At 42.7% G+C, this 17,538-nt stretch overlaps 1 protein-coding gene across 4 annotated transcripts in view; it reads right to left on the bottom strand.

The window, feature by feature from the left end:
• Positions 1 to 17,538, bottom strand: part of arhgap17a (Rho GTPase activating protein 17a) — a 41,192-nt gene that overhangs the window by 10,267 nt on the left and 13,387 nt on the right. For 3 of the 4 annotated variants that reach the window (XM_050059635.1, XM_050059637.1, XM_050059638.1), the window contains exons 3-16: positions 13,233 to 13,337; positions 12,978 to 13,010; positions 12,409 to 12,485; positions 9,837 to 9,948; positions 9,021 to 9,097; positions 8,791 to 8,908; positions 6,922 to 6,990; positions 6,631 to 6,712; positions 5,484 to 5,611; positions 2,727 to 2,838; positions 2,565 to 2,646; positions 2,324 to 2,404; positions 910 to 1,023; positions 647 to 738 (exon numbers count right to left, since the gene is read on the bottom strand). In XM_050059635.1, the coding sequence (XP_049915592.1) occupies positions 647 to 738; positions 910 to 1,023; positions 2,324 to 2,404; positions 2,565 to 2,646; positions 2,727 to 2,838; positions 5,484 to 5,611; positions 6,631 to 6,712; positions 6,922 to 6,990; positions 8,791 to 8,908; positions 9,021 to 9,097; positions 9,837 to 9,948; positions 12,409 to 12,485; positions 12,978 to 13,010; positions 13,233 to 13,337 (1,282 nt within the window). The remainder of the gene's footprint in view (positions 1 to 646; positions 739 to 909; positions 1,024 to 2,323; positions 2,405 to 2,564; positions 2,647 to 2,726; positions 2,839 to 5,483; positions 5,612 to 6,630; positions 6,713 to 6,921; positions 6,991 to 8,790; positions 8,909 to 9,020; positions 9,098 to 9,836; positions 9,949 to 12,408; positions 12,486 to 12,977; positions 13,011 to 13,232; positions 13,338 to 17,538) is intronic. The other variant, XM_050059636.1, reaches the window with a different exon arrangement.

Raw genomic sequence — 17,538 nt, 5'->3', positions numbered from 1 at the left:
CTGGCACTATTCACTCCTTCATAGGTCAAGAACATATCACAGAAGAGACACATTCATGCTTAGGTTCATACCGATGGGCAATTACAAGTCTCACATCCTGAAATTGGCTACAGACTGTGAGAGAAACTCCCACAGAAACAGCCAGTAATTAACTGAGGTCTTTATTGTTTTAACATGGCAGCACAATGTAAAATATCTGGACCAAAACAACTCAACTCAAGATAAATGTGCAGGAGAGCAGACAGACTTTAGTATAATAATTATAACAGTCTTTATCCAATAACGGTGGTTACAAACAAATTGAATTTATGGAAAATACCTTGAGAAAGGCAGCTTTCCACAGTGATACTTGACCGACTTCTTCAAGCTGAATTAAGGGGAATATATGACATCTGTTTTCTAAGTTTTCATTGTAGCCTTTCAGCTGACCTCAAAGCACAAACCACAGTCGGAGCCAGGACAGACAGCAGTGATTTTAATCTTGGTCCTTGGGAGATTGATTACTGCTGACTCTTTCCTTCTCACCAGGCAGTTAATATCAATCGTACTCAGTGTGGATCCCTGGTGTAAAATAGACCCTAATTGGCTAGAAAGAAAAAAAGAGGAAAGTCTGAAATGACTGCTGCAGAGGAAACACAGAACCTACCCTCAGGAAAGAACCAGTCAGCATGCTGGATGATGGGCTCCACGATGGCCACCACGTGCACAGAGGTAGCTGCAGCCATCTCAGCCAGAGTCCTGGGTGGACACGTACAGTTGAGCACAAATGAGATGCTTTCCAACATAATGAGGGCGACACTTAAATGAGCTGAAATAACAGACTATTCTCTAACCACAGTAGACTAGGATCATGCCTCTCTGAGATTACTCCCCTTGTTTCACACAGTAATATTATAAATCCCCTCTCACCCCTCAGTCTTGGCCCACAGCAGGTTGGGTCCCAGGACGATGGCGATGTTGCTAGGAGTCATTTTGTTCACCTCGCTGTCCTGAGCCAGTTTGGCTAAAAACTTCACCAGATACCTGCAGGAAAACATGCAAGTTAATGAGCATAGGTGTAAACATTATCACGTACAATGGAAGACACTACAGGGGCCCTATTATACTTTCCCTTATTATTAGCCATATGTATATAATGTTACACAGGTAACACAGATTTTTTCTACTTATGAGACAAGCTGATGTCAGCTCGTGACAGACTTCTTTGTGTGGTCAAATCTTGGCACACTACTACAAGTGTTTACATACTGCTACATGTAGCTACATGCTAACGTCAAGGAAACATGTTATCTTGGTCAGCGATGTTGTTAATTTCTCCCTGAATTCAGGTCATATTCCTGCTGGAGCATGTCTGGTTGTGTAGTTTTTGGTTTAGAAGCTTTATTGGTGATTTTTAAAGGTAAAAAAAGTGCTGCTGCTGTCTGTTACAGTCTTTAGCCAGCTGCAAGTACCCTGTTACATGTAGCTACATGCTAATGTCAGGGATATATGTTGGTCTTGGTCACTGATGTTGTTTATTTCTCCCTGATTTGGGATCATATTCCTGCTGGAACATGTCTAGTTGTGTTTAGAAGCTTTAGCTGTGATTTGTAATGGTAGAAAGTGCTGCTGTCAGTAACAGTCATTAACCAGCTGCAAGTACCCTGCTACATGTAGCTTCATGCTAATGTCAGAGAAACATGTTGGTCTTGGCCACAGATGTTTATTTCTCCCTCATTTTGGATCATATTCCTGCTGGAACATGTCTAGTTGTGTTTAGAAGCTTTAGCTGTGATTTTTAATGGTAGAAAGTGCCACTGTACTCCATTACAGTCATTAAACAGCTGCAAGTACACTGCTACATGTAGCTACATGCTAATGTCAGGGACATATGTTAGGCTTGGCCACTGATGTTGTTTGTTCTTCCCTGATTTTGGATCATATTCCTGCTGGAACATGTCTGGCTGTGTTTAGAAGCTTTTACTGGTGATCTTTCACAATAGAAAGTGACACAATTCTCCACTGGAGTCATTTCCCGGCTGTAATGACAGTGCAGAGATGCAGAGATATGGAAGGCCTGGAAACGCTGATCAATTAGAGCAGACTGGGCTTTTTCAGGAGGGAGGTTTAAAGAGATTAGCACTAGAATGGAGGTCTCAGAGGGGGAATGCAGGTGTACCAGCACGGACAGTATGAGGAAAATTCAGTGTTTTTTTGACCACAAAATATGTAAACATGTTCTAGTAGAAACCCAAAATACAATTATGAACCTAAAATGAGCATAATAAGTTCTCTTTAAAGCATTGCTGTCACAATCTTTGTAGCGTAGGATCAAACAACTAACCTCAGGTTGGTTTTGTTGTTCTTTGGTAGCTTATCACAAACAACCCAGAGGGCCTGCAGCCTCTTGTCTGGGTCTGACACACTGGAGAGACAGAAAATGAAAACAGAGCACATTGTTAGTTCAGTCTCCAGATGGCTAAATGTCCCAGATTAATCATCCGAACATTTCTCATAGCTGCACAGTGATAGATCCACTCAATACTGGTAGATTGTATCACCAGTGATAATGTTAGGAGCCTTGCCTGGATGCCTGGATCCATTCATCGTAAAGCTGGTAAGACATTAGAGGTTCAGGGAGTTCCCTCAGGTATGACTTCAGTGCTCCTGAAACCACATGTGCACAGACAGTCTTAATATTTAAATATATTTTCTACAACGAACTTTAACTCTGGTTTGGGACATACCAGCGACAGCGTGGGGGTCGGAGTAGAACTCCTCCAGTTGAGAAGTGGAACAGTCCAGCGCTGCTTTTAACTTCTTTAGCTTGGACGCCCCTGCTGCGATCCTGAATAGACCCTGACACAAAAACACACACATAAAAACAAATAAACCACAGACACATCGCGAGCAAACAACAAAGTCACAAGCAGGCATTCAATGTGCACATAAGACCCCATGCTTTCACTGAAACCGGCACACACACACTCCTAACACTCAATTACAGATCGACTCTGTATAAATCCACTACATAAACTTGCCCTGCCAGCTGCACATAATGAAACCTTAAAGCAGGCAAACAAACACACCCACCACTCGCAGCACAGCGAGCTCTTTACTTTGACACATAAACAAAGGCCGTCTTCACGCCATAATGACACAGACTGGACTCACCAGGGAATGAAGAGGTCGACAAATAACGTGCTTTACAGTTAACACTTGCACTCTCTCTAGCTTGTTTTTGCTCAGACGTGTACACACACACACACACACACACACACACACACACACAAGAAGGAATCTGATTTATGATCAGGAGACAAGTAGATTCCATTGTATTCTAAACTTGTATCGAGGAGGGACATCGCAAACATTTCATAAATCTTCAGTGTTGCAGAACGGGTGACACTTTCTCTGGAAGTCACTGCAGATATGCAGGAGTTTCCCCTGTTTACAGTTTGTCTATCCGCCCATCTCCTGGAGTCTTGAGATGTTCATGTGAACAAACAGTTCAAAGCTTGGTTTCAATTATGTCGATGACCAGCGGAGCCGCTAATCGCAGCCACAGCTCCATGTGACTTTTAATGAGCTACGGCAGCACTTCTTTTTCTTGCAAGTTAAGACACGGAAAACAAAGCAGTCGAGTCAGTTAAAAAAAAAAAATCTCAATCTGTGTCATCAAAATGTACTTACAGGGAATTACCCTGGCGTTAAATAAGACTTACCTCTAAAGCATGAATTTCCGCTGGTTGTCATTTGAAGTTAAACCTCAGTTCCAAAACATCTGACCATGTACATTTATATTTAAAGCTGAATTAATTCATTTTTGGCTACTGGGAGGACGAGGACACACAGCTTGTCATGCTATATAACATGTTAGCGAACAGCTGTTGTGTGGCCAGCTAATAAAATGTTGTTGTGTTGACTGGGTTTCCTCCAACGTCAAAGAGAAACATCATGTCCTTAGGTTTGCTAAAACCTTGGCTTTTTGTTCATCACATTTTGGTGCTGGTAATATACAGCAGCTTTATCAGAGCTTGCTTGCTGATAGCAGTCAACTGCTGCTCCTGTAAACAGGCTCGATAAGAGTGACAGCACTCAAGTTAAAAAATTAAAAGCAAAACAGTGAGCCTCATGAAAATCTGGGCTGCAACTACGATTATCGTCCTTGATAATTCTGGTGTATGAAATGTCAGAAAATAGTAAAAAGTGGGCATGGCATATTCCCAGAGCTCAAACTAACGTCTTTAAATGTCTTGTTTTGTCAGACCAATAGTTCAAAACACAAAGATATTCAAGTTACTATCATAGAAAAATAAGAAAACCAGCTAATAAAACCAGAAAAAAATATTTTAAATGACTGGTCAATTGTGAAAATGGTTGGCACTGAATGATTTCAGCTCTAATCAGAATCAAAGGCTCCACAGTGCTGCAGAGCTGGGTGCTAATTCTTTTCTCTATTTGACACAGTGAGCAACCCCTTTCACATCTGAATCAACATTAATCTTAAGTATACTGCACTTAAAAGTACTGACAATTACTAACTATGGTATCAGTAGTATTGAAGGTTTGCATACGGCCACAAGACAAGTGACCATGCAGAGTAATTCACACTAAATCAACTGAGTTACTCCTATGGGCCCTGACACACCAGGCCAACAGTCAGCCATCGGGCTGTTGGCGAGCGTCTGTCGCACTAGTTTTTGCAGTGCGTCCCGCCAAATTGGCACTAGTCACACCATGTCTCCTTTTTCCAGCCAATTCAGCATGTTGAATCAGCGGTGGAAGCCATCAGTTAAAGAAATCCCTCTGATTGGCAGTTCAGTTCAGCGCACAAGAAGAGAGATGAAAATGAGGAAAGTAAACAAAGAGCTATGGTCAAGAGGGTGTGAGATCAAAACAAACCTCTTATAATAGGTAAGATTATTCTCTTAGCCGCTGAGCTCTATAGCAGAGATGGTTTATAATTTTTTGTTACTGTTCACGCGCGCACAGTAAATATGCAATATTCTTTCAACATCAGGTTGCGTTGTTAATGTGCTAACTGGCTAACTAGCGTCTTGAATCCATCCTGTCCTGGTCTTCTGGTTTCCCTTTTGGAATGACAAATACAAACTACCGCTGCCTGCTGGTGTGGGGAGTTATTTCCTCTCACACAAGTGCAGAACGTACATGGTCACTGACTGGCGGCTGTAGTGTTAGTGGTGTGTTCAAGTGCAACTTTTTGGCTGAGGCAAAGGCGACATGAGGGGATCCAACAGTCGGCCTTCGTCACCACAAATTCTTTAAGGTCAGTTTGGTGTGTCTGGTCCTGAACACCTACGTCAGTGTAATCTGAAGCAAACAACAAACTTCTTTTGCCTTTTCAAACGGATAATCTCAATCAATTTGATTTCACTCATACAGTAGATCAATGCCTTCATCTTTCCATGTATGATGCTAATAATAGGGCAGGTTTCCTTGTCCTGTTCCTGTTTAATCTCTCCACATGTTAACTTCCTTACCTCTTCCTTCATGCCAGTCTCTAGGAGCATCATGACGCAGGCCTCTAATGGCAGGGCGATCTCCCTTCCGCTCCTTTTCAGGTGTTCATCCAGCCCTGTGCCAAACGCAGGCTTCTCCGTCCACGAGTCTAAACACAAAGAGAGTAATTAATGGTGAAGAATGGAAGACTGGAATTTAATTCACACTGTTTCAAATCTGAGAGACACAAATGAAGTGTTTTAATGGAGCTTTTGCAGATTGTATAACCCTGATATGTGATAAAAAACAATCAGCGCTGGCCCAGGACTCAGTGAACAGGCCTGTTGCCAGTCCTCACTCCCCCTACAGGGTGCCGTCAAATAATAACCACATGCTCCTCTGCAGCGGGAGTGACTGTTCAAGCCTCTTTCTGCGCACATGTGTGTGTGAGCTAATAATCTTGTGAACGGGGAGGCAGAGGAGCGAGAAAAGGGGGGGAGAACTTGCAAAAACCAGGTGGGTGTGATGTGAGAAGAGGGTGGGGGTGTGTGTGGATTTCGTGAGTCATCACCACATGCTGGGAGACCAGGCTTGTCTGGTTGAGACCACATGTGTTTAATACAGAAAAAAAACAAGCTCCTTGAATAAGACACGGACTGCGAAAAGGACAAAAAAACTAGGAAGGAGCTCTGAGAGGGGACGTATGTTTGTAAAATGGAAAATTAGATTATTTTTGGAGAGCTGAGAGGTTAAAACAAAGGGCTATTCTTTAATATCTGGGCCTCAGTTGCAGCCTTTAATAATTACGCAACTGAGGTAACTTCTGGTAGGAAAACAGACCGGAGTGATGTAATTGAAAGGTACAGGAGCTGGTTTCATTTGTCGAACCAGTTGGAAGAGTGAACAAGAAACTGTTTCTCCTCCTAGCAACGACTTGTCAGCACACCTTTGGGGCAAACTTCATAAAATCCTCCAGTGCCTAACAGGAAAAGGTTTGTTTAAAGGGACCAAACAAAACAGGAACCAAAGAAAAACAGGAGCAGGCCCTCGGAAAAAGGTGCATTCTTCAGGAAATACGCACAGAGTCCCATATTATGTGGCACACAGAGCCTCCATGCATGTAATTTTTTCAACAGCTCTGTGTTAAATGGCTGCATTTGCAGAAAGGCGTGTTTGCATGTTTTATACCTTGCTGAGCCTGGATGGTTGGCAAGACGTTCTCCAGAACAGTGAGAGACTTTCTGTGGTAATCAGCTTGAGCTTCTAAGAGCTACGGGAACAAAAAACCACAGAGGGAGAGACAGACCGAGAGAGAGATGAGGGTGAGTCGAACGAGACGAGCACTAAAAGACATGACAGCAAAGTAAATAAACTGGCTGGCCAAGTCTGTGTTCCCCAGTTACTCTGCAGCTGTGAACATTCCCACAACAACTCATGCAAACACACATTTTTGGCTTGCTGATGAAACGCTGTACTCACTGTTACGAAGTAGCGAGCATAGTCCCCTTCTTTTGAGAAGAAACTGTACATGTCTGCAGCGAGTTGATCCTGGGTGATAAAAACAGGAATGCAAACTGTTAGAGCACTGAGAGATGAAAGCCAAAATCTTTGTACTTTCTCCACAATGTGCTTTACAAGTAGAACAATAGTCTGTGAGACTGAGGGAAGCTTTGCTGATGTAAACTCTAAAAAAGCATGAGGACTTTAAACTGGTTATGAGACAGTCTCAGTTTAATACTGATGCCTCTGTATGACCGACATAAGCAAATGAAACAATCAGCGAGACAATTAGCTATATCTATATAATATTTTTAAAGATTAGATGAAATTAAATATGCATTTCAACACGTTAAGATCACATTCCCGGCCATACTGTATAGAACAATATATGCTGAAAAAAAATCTACATATTGTTATGTAAAAATCCTATCGTGTTTTCTTTCTGTAAAACAAAATATGACGTATGCTTACATAACCTAGTACCGACCAATTTCAACCAATAATATCACGACATCCACCCATCAATCAATGTGCAACTTTGCAGCAGCATGTCAAGTGACGAGGACCAACCAATCACAGCCGACATATCTTTCCCTTCTTCCGTAAATATCAGTCTATGGTAAATATGGAAAAGTAGATCATGTTAGTGCAGGGCTGTCAGAGCTTTACATCTGTCCCACGGACAATAGGCCTACACACTTATAAACAGCACCTAAAAGATCACCTCTGCACTCAGGATTTCAGGTAAAAAGGCTATGATACATTGCTTGTTAAGGTTGCTTAGCAACCTCAGACGCAACCTGTTTGTTTTGTGTGCCCACATCAGATTTCCCGCAAGATCATTTACAGCACACAGACCAGAAGAGCCTATGCTTAGAATTTCCCAAGCAAAGTAAGGAGTACATTAGCAAGTTAAAATGAAGCAGGAGGAGATTTTCCTTTACAGAATTTTATGTTTTAATTGTATTTTGTGTTTATGGCTGATACACGGGCAGGATCAGCAGATCAGAGAGAGTCCATGCAGGACTCCATCTGCAGAGTGCAGGATTTGTAAGGATTCAAAATTATTCCTGAATTAGCCCTCTTTCTCCTAGACAGGCATCTAATATGACTATTTTAATCCTTCTTCATCATCTTTCTTTAACTCGCTTCCAAAACAAAATGCACACTCAGGATCTTTTCAACAAGAAGGCATGGTGCTCATAGAAACAATACTGCTTTTGTCCATTGGGGTCGCCAAAATCAACACAAAAATCAAAGTTCCTTGTGCTTTAAAGATATTCCATCTCCACTACACAGCGTCATCCATCAAATGAATGTGTATTTCAGGTGGCACAAGGACAGACGTCAGTGGTCAGCGGTCAGCTAAGCCGTTGGTCTTTGCACTGCATGAGTCATAAATCCTCCTGCTGCTGGCAGGAGTCTGGTGAGACTGGGAGGGAGAACTTTTGAAGGGGAAACACGAGGCTTGACGCTTCCTGGATAGAAAACCTGACACATCACGCAGCCACTACACACTCAAACTCACCAGTGATTCAGTTCAATAGATGCAAGCACACAGACACACAGACACACACACACACACACACACACACACACACACACAGGCTGAGCTGACAGGGCATTTTCAGTCATTTGTGTGCGTCAGTTAACTGGGTCAGAGGGCCCAAGGGTCTTGGAAAGTCCAGTTGTTTTGGTTATTCTTTTCCCAGATTCAACTTCTGATAAGACCTGATCCAAGTTTCTTTACCTCGATAAATGACCTCCAGTATGGCCTGCTGTGATCGTGATAAACAACACCATAATGAACCAACAGAAGCAGGACTCATTAATAAATATGCTGGTTACCTTGCAAAGCTCCATTTTGTTCATGGCCTCATCCATTTCCTCCTTTAGTAGGTCAGCCTTGGCCGTCAGTGCTTGAGTGTTTGTTCCTGAGATTATTGACTTGGTTGCCTGCAACCATCTGAGTTTGGAAAGACAAAGGGATGCACCATTTTTATTGAAGTATGGCCTGCATCGCCTCAAATTCAACATATCTGACATGATAAAAGAGAGTGAGTTATAGACGGACGAACCTTGCTCTGGCAGAATCATAGTCCAGCACCAGTTTGGCCAGCTGTTTCCTCTGCTTCAGGATGTTGGGAATGTCCACCTACAAAAGTTATATCCAAAACACATTAGGTTGAAAGAGCCAGAGAAGTTAGACTGACAAAAATCTAACAGTTGTGGGGATTGCTCTTCCTGGATGTCTGTCCTAAGATGTTTCCCCTGATTAGTATTTTTTATTTGCAGGTTTTTAAAGGTCTATTCAAGCTTTGGGGCATTTACTCTTATTTCAGTTTGTCGCGTGGGTGACAACAATGACATTTACATTTAAATGGCACAAAATTATCACAGCACAACACCTACAAAAAAGCAGTGCAGCTTGTTAGCACTGACAACTGCAGCAAGTGCTTTTGTACAGGAAACAATTCCAAATGCGGGGTTAATGGATGCAGAGATACACACGTCTGATAGCCAATAGTTACTCATGTTTGGAAAACGTGGTAAAACAGATGGCAATCCAAAGCCTGCAATGACAAAGTGCAAAGTCCTCATGTTTAGCTCATCTCGCCAGGATTGGAATCAGTTTTGTTTTGACTTCTCCTTCTCCAACCTCATAAGATCACGTTACCACAAGAGACCAATGTGAGTCCACGTGACTGAGCAGTGTAAACCCAACAGACAGAAATACAAAGAATGCTATAAATAATCTATTCCACTATGATTAGACCAAATGAAAGCAAATAGTAGGGGTGTGACTGCACTTTAAAACAAGAGCTGTGAAAGAATTTTCAATATTTAACTTATGATTATTTGCCTCTATGTCCAGAGGGTGTGAGGTTTCTTACCTCTGCTAGCTGACTGAGGGGATCCAGGACGTCCTTCTCTATCTGCAGCTCATGTAGCATCAACTCCGATGCCAGCCGATTCTCTGCATCACCGCATGTTTCCATCATCTTCCTGTGTACACACATATCATTACAAGGAGAGAGAGAGCGGGGTGTTAAAAGTGTTAAAATTAAAATCAAACACAGTCATATTTATGCCTCATTAACCAGTGAGGGGCAAGTATTCAGATCCTTAAGTAAAAGTACTAATACCATACAATAAAAATAGAATCGGTACTTAAGTGAAATTGCGTAATTATTATCAAGAAAATGTACTTAAAGTATTTAAAGTAAAGGCATCAAATGCAGAAAAATGCCCCCTGTGACTGTTTTACTATCACATATTATATAATCAGATTATTACTCATACATTACATTACAGGCGAAGGACCCTTGGGTCAAAGAGAGATGGAGCAGGGACTTCCAGCTGCATATACTGTATATATCACATATTGCATTCTATGTTGCACTTGACATGATTCTCTGAACATTTCCGGGTCTTGTCTCGTTTGCACTTACAAGGATGTCCGTACACTTGGAATAATAATAATTTCAATTGTAAGTTAATGTTAGCTAACTAGTTTACCTCAGCGTTATGGATAAGTGCTCCACAGTGATATAGTAAAAAAAGCTAGCTCATATTATTGCATGGTGATTCATGGGTAACAGCCTATCATCAGTGTGTACTATAAATTTAAAGGGGGTTTTAAGACATTTTAATTATTGAAACAAAAATAAAACAAAGCCTGAAATTAATACTTGAATTATATTACCAAACAATAATTTGACCAGTCGTATCCGCCCCCCCTCCCCTACAGATTCGAGGTTGCTGGACAGCGGCACGCTTTGCCCACGGGGGGCTGCCGTGGCAGGGCTGCGTCGCCGTGTCCTTGATCTTCAGTTTTCCAGCGGACCGTTCGAGCAAGTCCGGCTTCTCTGCTGCTAACGCTGCTGCCGGGATACAGCTGAGGAGACTGCTAATGCTATGTACCGGGACACTGCTAATGCTGCTTGCCGTGCTGCTGTAGCTCAGTCGTAACTGTAACTGATGCTGAGACTCTACTGACTGTGTGACTGGTAGACGGCGGTGGGTGGTGCAACAGGCCAAAACACAAATTCAAAACATAAACATGATTTGCGGACCATAAAAATTTTTTTAAAATGCGAATATTATGGCTGTACTATTGTTGTCGGTGAGATCAGTATGTTATATGAACATTATTCCTTAGTCTCTGTGACATATTAGGAGGATTTTATGACTATTTGCTTTAGATTTCTTACATATAGCTCCTTTAAGTAACTCGTAACTAAAGCTGTCAGATGATTGAAGTGGAATAAAAAGTATGATATTTCATTTGGTAAAATGGTATTTGGTATTTGGTATTTTCATTTTAATAAAATGAAAATACCAAAATAAAGTACAAGCGCCTCAGATTTTACTTAAGGGAATACTTCATTGGTGAATCTGAACGAACCCTTTAAAACACCAAAGTTTCACAATAACACAAACTAACTAATCAAGGCAGCGGTAGACCATCAGTTCCCATGTTCAGCGAGGTAAAATTACTGTTATGTCATTATAGTCTGGCTCTGAAGAGAGCATACATGAGCTTAATGTTTTGTTCAATTCCCTGTTGGAAAAAGCTGTCAGTTTGGGAAGCACTGAGCATACGACTGGACAAATCAAACTTGGACTATACTGCATGAGTTGTGTGAGAGTTTGTAAATGGAGGTTTTGATACAGTTTTACTGTCGTTGGACCCCTATGACTTCAATTCACCAAGAATTCTCTCAGTTTTTGGATTCATGGGGTGAGTGAATGACATACAAATTGTAATCTAGGGAGGGTTAGTATTCCTTTAAGTACAGTACTTGACTTAATGTACTTGCATTCCACCACTGTCATTAACACATCAGCACTATCGCTGTCACATCTTCCTGACAAAATATAACAATACAAAAGAATGACAGTCTGTTCCAGCTCTTCCTCTGTTCCCAGCCAATAACTGAAAGCAAAACCAGGTTATTGTGACGCCATCATTTCCAGCTGCTCAGCGCCTGGAGCACAGTGGCCCAGTGACAGTTCATCTGCGATCATGAATCAGGGTTTCGGGCCGCGCTATTTCCAGCAATTAAACCCCTTTGCTTTGAAATACAAAAAGAACAACAGTCTGAGCTGATGTCCACATGAATGCATCACATTTACTAGCAGACCATCTGACGGACTTTCCCTTCCTCATTACTTCCAGGCAGACACACGGCTGCTGTGCACATTTGGAGACATTCACTTTCTAGATCCTCAACTACAAACTGTCTGCTCCTGTTTTGTGCTTTTCCCTCGGTCACGATGAATGATGTGAACCTCCAGTAAGGGAACTGCTGAAAGTCCCGTCGACAGAAAACAGGGCAGATTGCTTGCCCTGAATGCATGGCCTCATATTTCACGCTCTCTGGGGGTACAACTGCTCCATTAGCAACAGTTGCCAAGGAGGAGCAATTGGTTTTCTGACCTGTCAATCAATCACAAACTCACCCTATCAAGGACTCTTCTCCCAGTTGGCTTCCGCCTTCCACCATTGCCTGGGATAGTGCAGTCAGAGGAAGCTTTTTCTGTGGTGCATGAGTGGAAGAGGGACAAATGCAGACAATTATTAGACTTATACTGAGACATAAACGACTTCAATCTATGCAGGTGCACAAAAAGTACACAAATTCTATACAGCAGCTTCAGTTTTTGATGTTGAAGGCAATGGAAAATTCATCAGGGACTTTCCATTGAGCGGTAAATTCACAGTCAGGAAGAGGAAGAGAGCTTTCGGAGCAAAGGAGGAAAATACAGACGTTAAAATGGGATTTAAGATGCAAACTAGGGAAGTGAGACATCTATCAAATGACAGCACCGGAGCTTGTTTTTACAGTAACACAGTTTACATCTGTACAAACATTTATGAGTGTGCAACATCCTGTTTTCTAACCAGAGAATCCCAAAGGCAAAGGTGTCATGCATAGAGAGTAAAGATGACAGATGTCTGAACGGGAAATGGAGCGAGTGGTTCTGAGGACCAGAGAAGTGGAGTACAGTAAGTAATCGGTGTTTTTTACCTGACCATTTCCTGTATAGAGGCGTGGTACAGACTGTGGTGCGTTTTTTGGGTGGTGTGGAGTAGAGAAAACAAAAGAGAAATCATAAACTGAAGGCCTAATATGGACACTTTGAATGAAAACATCTCAAAATTGCATGGGAGGTGGTTTTAAGTTTCCCTCATCCTGGAACACTTGATTCATCTGGTTATTTTGTTTTTAAAGGCAAATTTAAGCTTTGATAAATGTTTTAATATAACAAACTAGAGGTCTTACATGTCTCTTCTCTGCGTCTGCACCGATGTGTCCTTGTAGACATGACACCATCCTCTTGTGTGTGTTGTGGGACACCACACGCACCAACTCCATGCGCCGTTCAATCTGTGCATGAGACAAAACAACAACAGATCTTAAGCAAATATGTTTTATACACATGTCATATGTCATCACAGAGCGGGGCAGCACAATGTATAAACTGCAGGAATCGTTCACAAAAGTTAAAGGGGACATATTATGCTAATGTTTGGCTGCATACTTGTATTTAGGGTTTCTAATAGAGCATGTTTACATGCTTTAATGCACAAAAACACTTTATTTTCTTCATACTGTCTGTGCTGGAACACCTGTATCCACCCTATGTCTGAGACACACCATTTTAGTGCCTGTCTCTTTAAAGATATCCAATGCAGGATTTTCCTTAAACACTGTATACACTCATACACAAGTAATCCACCTCAATCATTACCCACTACAAGTATGTGGTGGTGTATTTTTATGCCCTTTGCCTGTATTTTAATACTGTCTTCTTGTTTTCTGTGTTTGGGATGTTTATAAGCGTGTATCCCCAGAACACTCAGAAGAGGTCGGGACTTTTTAAAAAGGTAGCGACCAGGGGCCAGACCATAAGCAGCAGGCATCCAAGAGACACAGCACCACAAAAAAATGAATATAGCGAGGCAAAATACCAAACCAGAGTGAATCTGGGGTTGGGTTTTCTTTCAATTTTGCAAACAGCATCTAAAAACCCTGCAAAATTTACCTTTAAGGCCCCCTCCCGAAAAAGCCCAATCCGCTCTGAAACCAAAATCTTCACAACTGGACATGTTGTGAAGCAGAAATATGATCCGAAATCAGAGAGAAATTAACAACATCGCCAACCAAGATTACATACGTCCCTGGCAATAGCATGTCGCTACATGTAGCAGTGTAATGTAACCAGTTGACCATATAAGGGAATCCATCACAAGCTGACGTCAGCTTGTTGTAAAAGTTGAATACAACGTTGGAAACAGAGCATTCATAATAGTCTGAAGCCTGAGGTTTTTGCTCAAGTTTAATATGAACATCTGACATCAGGTTATTATTATTTATTAGTGGAATTTTCAAGATGAAAACACCAACAACACAATATGTAAACCCTCGCATGTACACAAACTTAACTTTGATAAGCCTAAGTACTTGGACTGGACTACATCCTGCCGTGTTTGTTCCAGTAAGTACATGAAAACACACACATGGCGAGCAGACTTTATGACCACAACCACAGTGTCCCTATAAACCATCAAAACAGTGTGTCTGCAGTGTTGATGGCTGATGAGCTCCATCTCCATGCGCAGATTTGATTAGTAGCTGCCTTGTAGGAGTCAGGGGTCAAAGTTCACGCATGACTGATAAGGCTTGTCCCTGCAGAACAACGCTGGAATGTTATCTTTGAAACACATGACTCATCGGAAGTGTCTCTATAGCAACGGCCACTGGGTTGTGACTGAGAGCGAGGGGGCTATTTGGCTTTAAAAAGGCCTTTTTGATTACACAGGCTTTCTCCTGTCTGCTAGCCTAACGACACAGATCCACTCTGTGCTTTTAGCCTGACAAGATATAATACGGTCATTGATGGGAGTCGCAGCTATTTTGGCTTCAGGACAGAGGCCAACTGAAACTCTGCAGGATGACTATTCACTGTCCTTGTCATGCCAGGTGCCTGACTGGGACAGTCAGTGTCAACGTTAGGCTGGCTGTCACCACCCCATGAATAGAACTGATGATTGCAAGTTACTGCTGGGAGTCCGCTTGAAAGTCTGATGATGCAAAGAACTGGTTTAAGTTGGCACCGCTTGTGAGAAAGTGAAGCAGGTTGCATGCATCGGTTCCAAACAGGACAGGTGTGTCCTTTTTTTTTTGAAAATAAAAAGCACAACTGACGAGAGAAAGCAAGAGGCTAAAAGTGCCTGAAAGGGACAAACATGTACTCAAGACTTGGGACAAACAATGTTCCAAATATAAATGGGAACACTGAGGTCTAGAGGGCGAAATAAGCAGAAATGGAGGGAGACAAACGCGCAGGGAGGATCAACCAAATACCAGACAATTGTGTTCCAAAAACAGAACGGAGTGGGAACTCAGGAATTCCACAGCAGATACCGACCTCCGTACACCGCCCCTTCTCTGCTCTGCCTCCCTCTGTTCTCGAGCTCTTACGTCAGTCCCGACCCGTGGTGGCCTCCGGCATTCCCAAAACAGCTGGGTCAAATACAAACTTGCCAAACACACACAATAAGCTATAGGCTTGGGAACACTTCTTAGACTCGGCCCAGTTAGTACCTGGCACATAACAAACACGGGATTCCCCTCCCTGTGCTCTAACACGGACCGAGTTCCTGTGTGGGTGTATTGGAAATGTTTGGGTTGCATGGCGCTGGGAGTATTCTTCCTCTCATTGTAACGAAACACACATCACCATGAAGTCAAAAAATAAAATAAGCAGAGGAGTGGGAGAACGTAGGCCAAGAAGTCTGCGCAGCAGGCAGCAGGGTGTGTTTTTCCTCCTGCTAAGTGATGAGGTCAACACTTGGTCAATCCCATGATGCGTCATAGAGCAGGGAATCCCATGAAGGATAGACGGGGAGAAGACAGACAGAGAGGGTGTCTGTCTGACTGCCTGTGTTTGTTTATTGGTTCCTAAGAGAGGATGTTAACATGTCTCGACAAGTCTACAATGAACAAAAATAACATAACATGACGCATTAAGGACGGAATTACGTGTTGCCAAAAGGCAAAATCATCTTTGTTTACATTTAGGATTCATGTGTTAATAGCAGCCGGTTGCTACCTTTTAAAATGCTACACCCAACTTCAAGGGTGTGTGCAAGCATGCACTCTGGTATTTCTGGAGCATTTCTGTGGTACCCCCCCATGGATGAGCCGTTATGCAGAGGAAAAGACAGCTGGAACGAGAATGCCGGGTGGCTCTTTGGCACCCTGTAGGACCACATTCAAAAAAGGTCTTGGGATGCAGGGGCTAAGAATAAGCCAGATACAGACCTGGGATGTAAATGGGATCGAATAAGGGGCAAAGTGAATCTCAGATCTTCCAATGGTCACTTTTTTCACGCTCCCTAGCACTGTCACTGTGACGGAATTTACCCTATGGTGATAGAGGGTGTCTCAGTAGCGCAATATGTGTTATTACCACCATTCATTTTCCATGACCGCTTATCCTGTTGGCGGTCACAGGGGGGGCTTGAGTCTATCCCAGCTGACGTTGTGCAAGAGGCGGGGTACACCCTGGACAGGTCGCCATACTATCGCAGGGCTAACACACAGACACAGACAACCATTCACACTCACATTCATGCCTCTGGCCAATTTAGAGTCACCAGTTAACCTGCATGTCTTTGGACTGTGGGAGGAAGCTGGAGTACCCAGGGAAAACCCACGCTGACGCGGGGAGAACATGCAGACCCCGTGCAGAGAATCCTGGTAAAACCCGGTATATTTTGCTGTGGATTATAGTAGAAGAAGAAATGGGAGAAGAAGGGAGAGGCTGAGCAAAAATAAGTACTGTCAAAAAAAAAAACCCTCACATATATATACTGCTGAGGATAAACTGAGGTTGTTTTGTTTTAAGGGTGCGGAGTGACACAGCCATCTCAGGAATTAAGCGGTCGAGTGATTTCTATCTCTCCATCCCTCACGCCCTTTTCCTTTATCAGACAGCAGTGTTCCTCTGAAGTGACTAACAGAGCACACAGAGTCTCGGCAGCTGATTTCCAGACACACAGGCAGGACTATTGTGTCTTTGAGGAACAGCGAAAGTCGACTGTCAGTCATAGCAGAACTTCCTCTTTGGCAAAAAGCACCCTGAGCGGTTAGTCACCGCTGTTCGCTTGTCCTCTTGCATTACAGCCACTCACGCTGGATCTGAGTCGAAAGGCCTTAAAAAATGTTATGCACAGAATGATTTCACATTGAGTTTGATGCATGAGACAAAATGTATAGACACATCTGCTCCCTTCCCTCCACTGGAGTTGTGGACACCAATCTCTCTGCGTACATTTTTCAACATACCACGGTCAAAAAAATGGAAACCAACTAGCTGCCCCTTAAATACATCTGTGCCCACATAAGGCCGATATTCAAAACACCTGAGAGAGACAAAGGTATTAAACTTTCACTCTGGCTGTTTGTTTATGCACCGGCTACAAAAGAGAGCGGGGAGAAGAATAAAGCATGTCAGACATTGCGGCCTTGGCTGCTGTCATGGAATAATGCACAGCCAGCTGAGTTTGTTTTCACGACACCT

This window comes from Epinephelus moara, chromosome 13, assembly GCF_006386435.1.
Source record: "Epinephelus moara isolate mb chromosome 13, YSFRI_EMoa_1.0, whole genome shotgun sequence".
NCBI classification, from domain to species: Eukaryota; Metazoa; Chordata; class Actinopteri; order Perciformes; family Serranidae; genus Epinephelus; species Epinephelus moara.
Note: the sequence above shows the minus strand (reverse complement) of the source record. Positions and strands in the feature narration are given on the sequence as shown.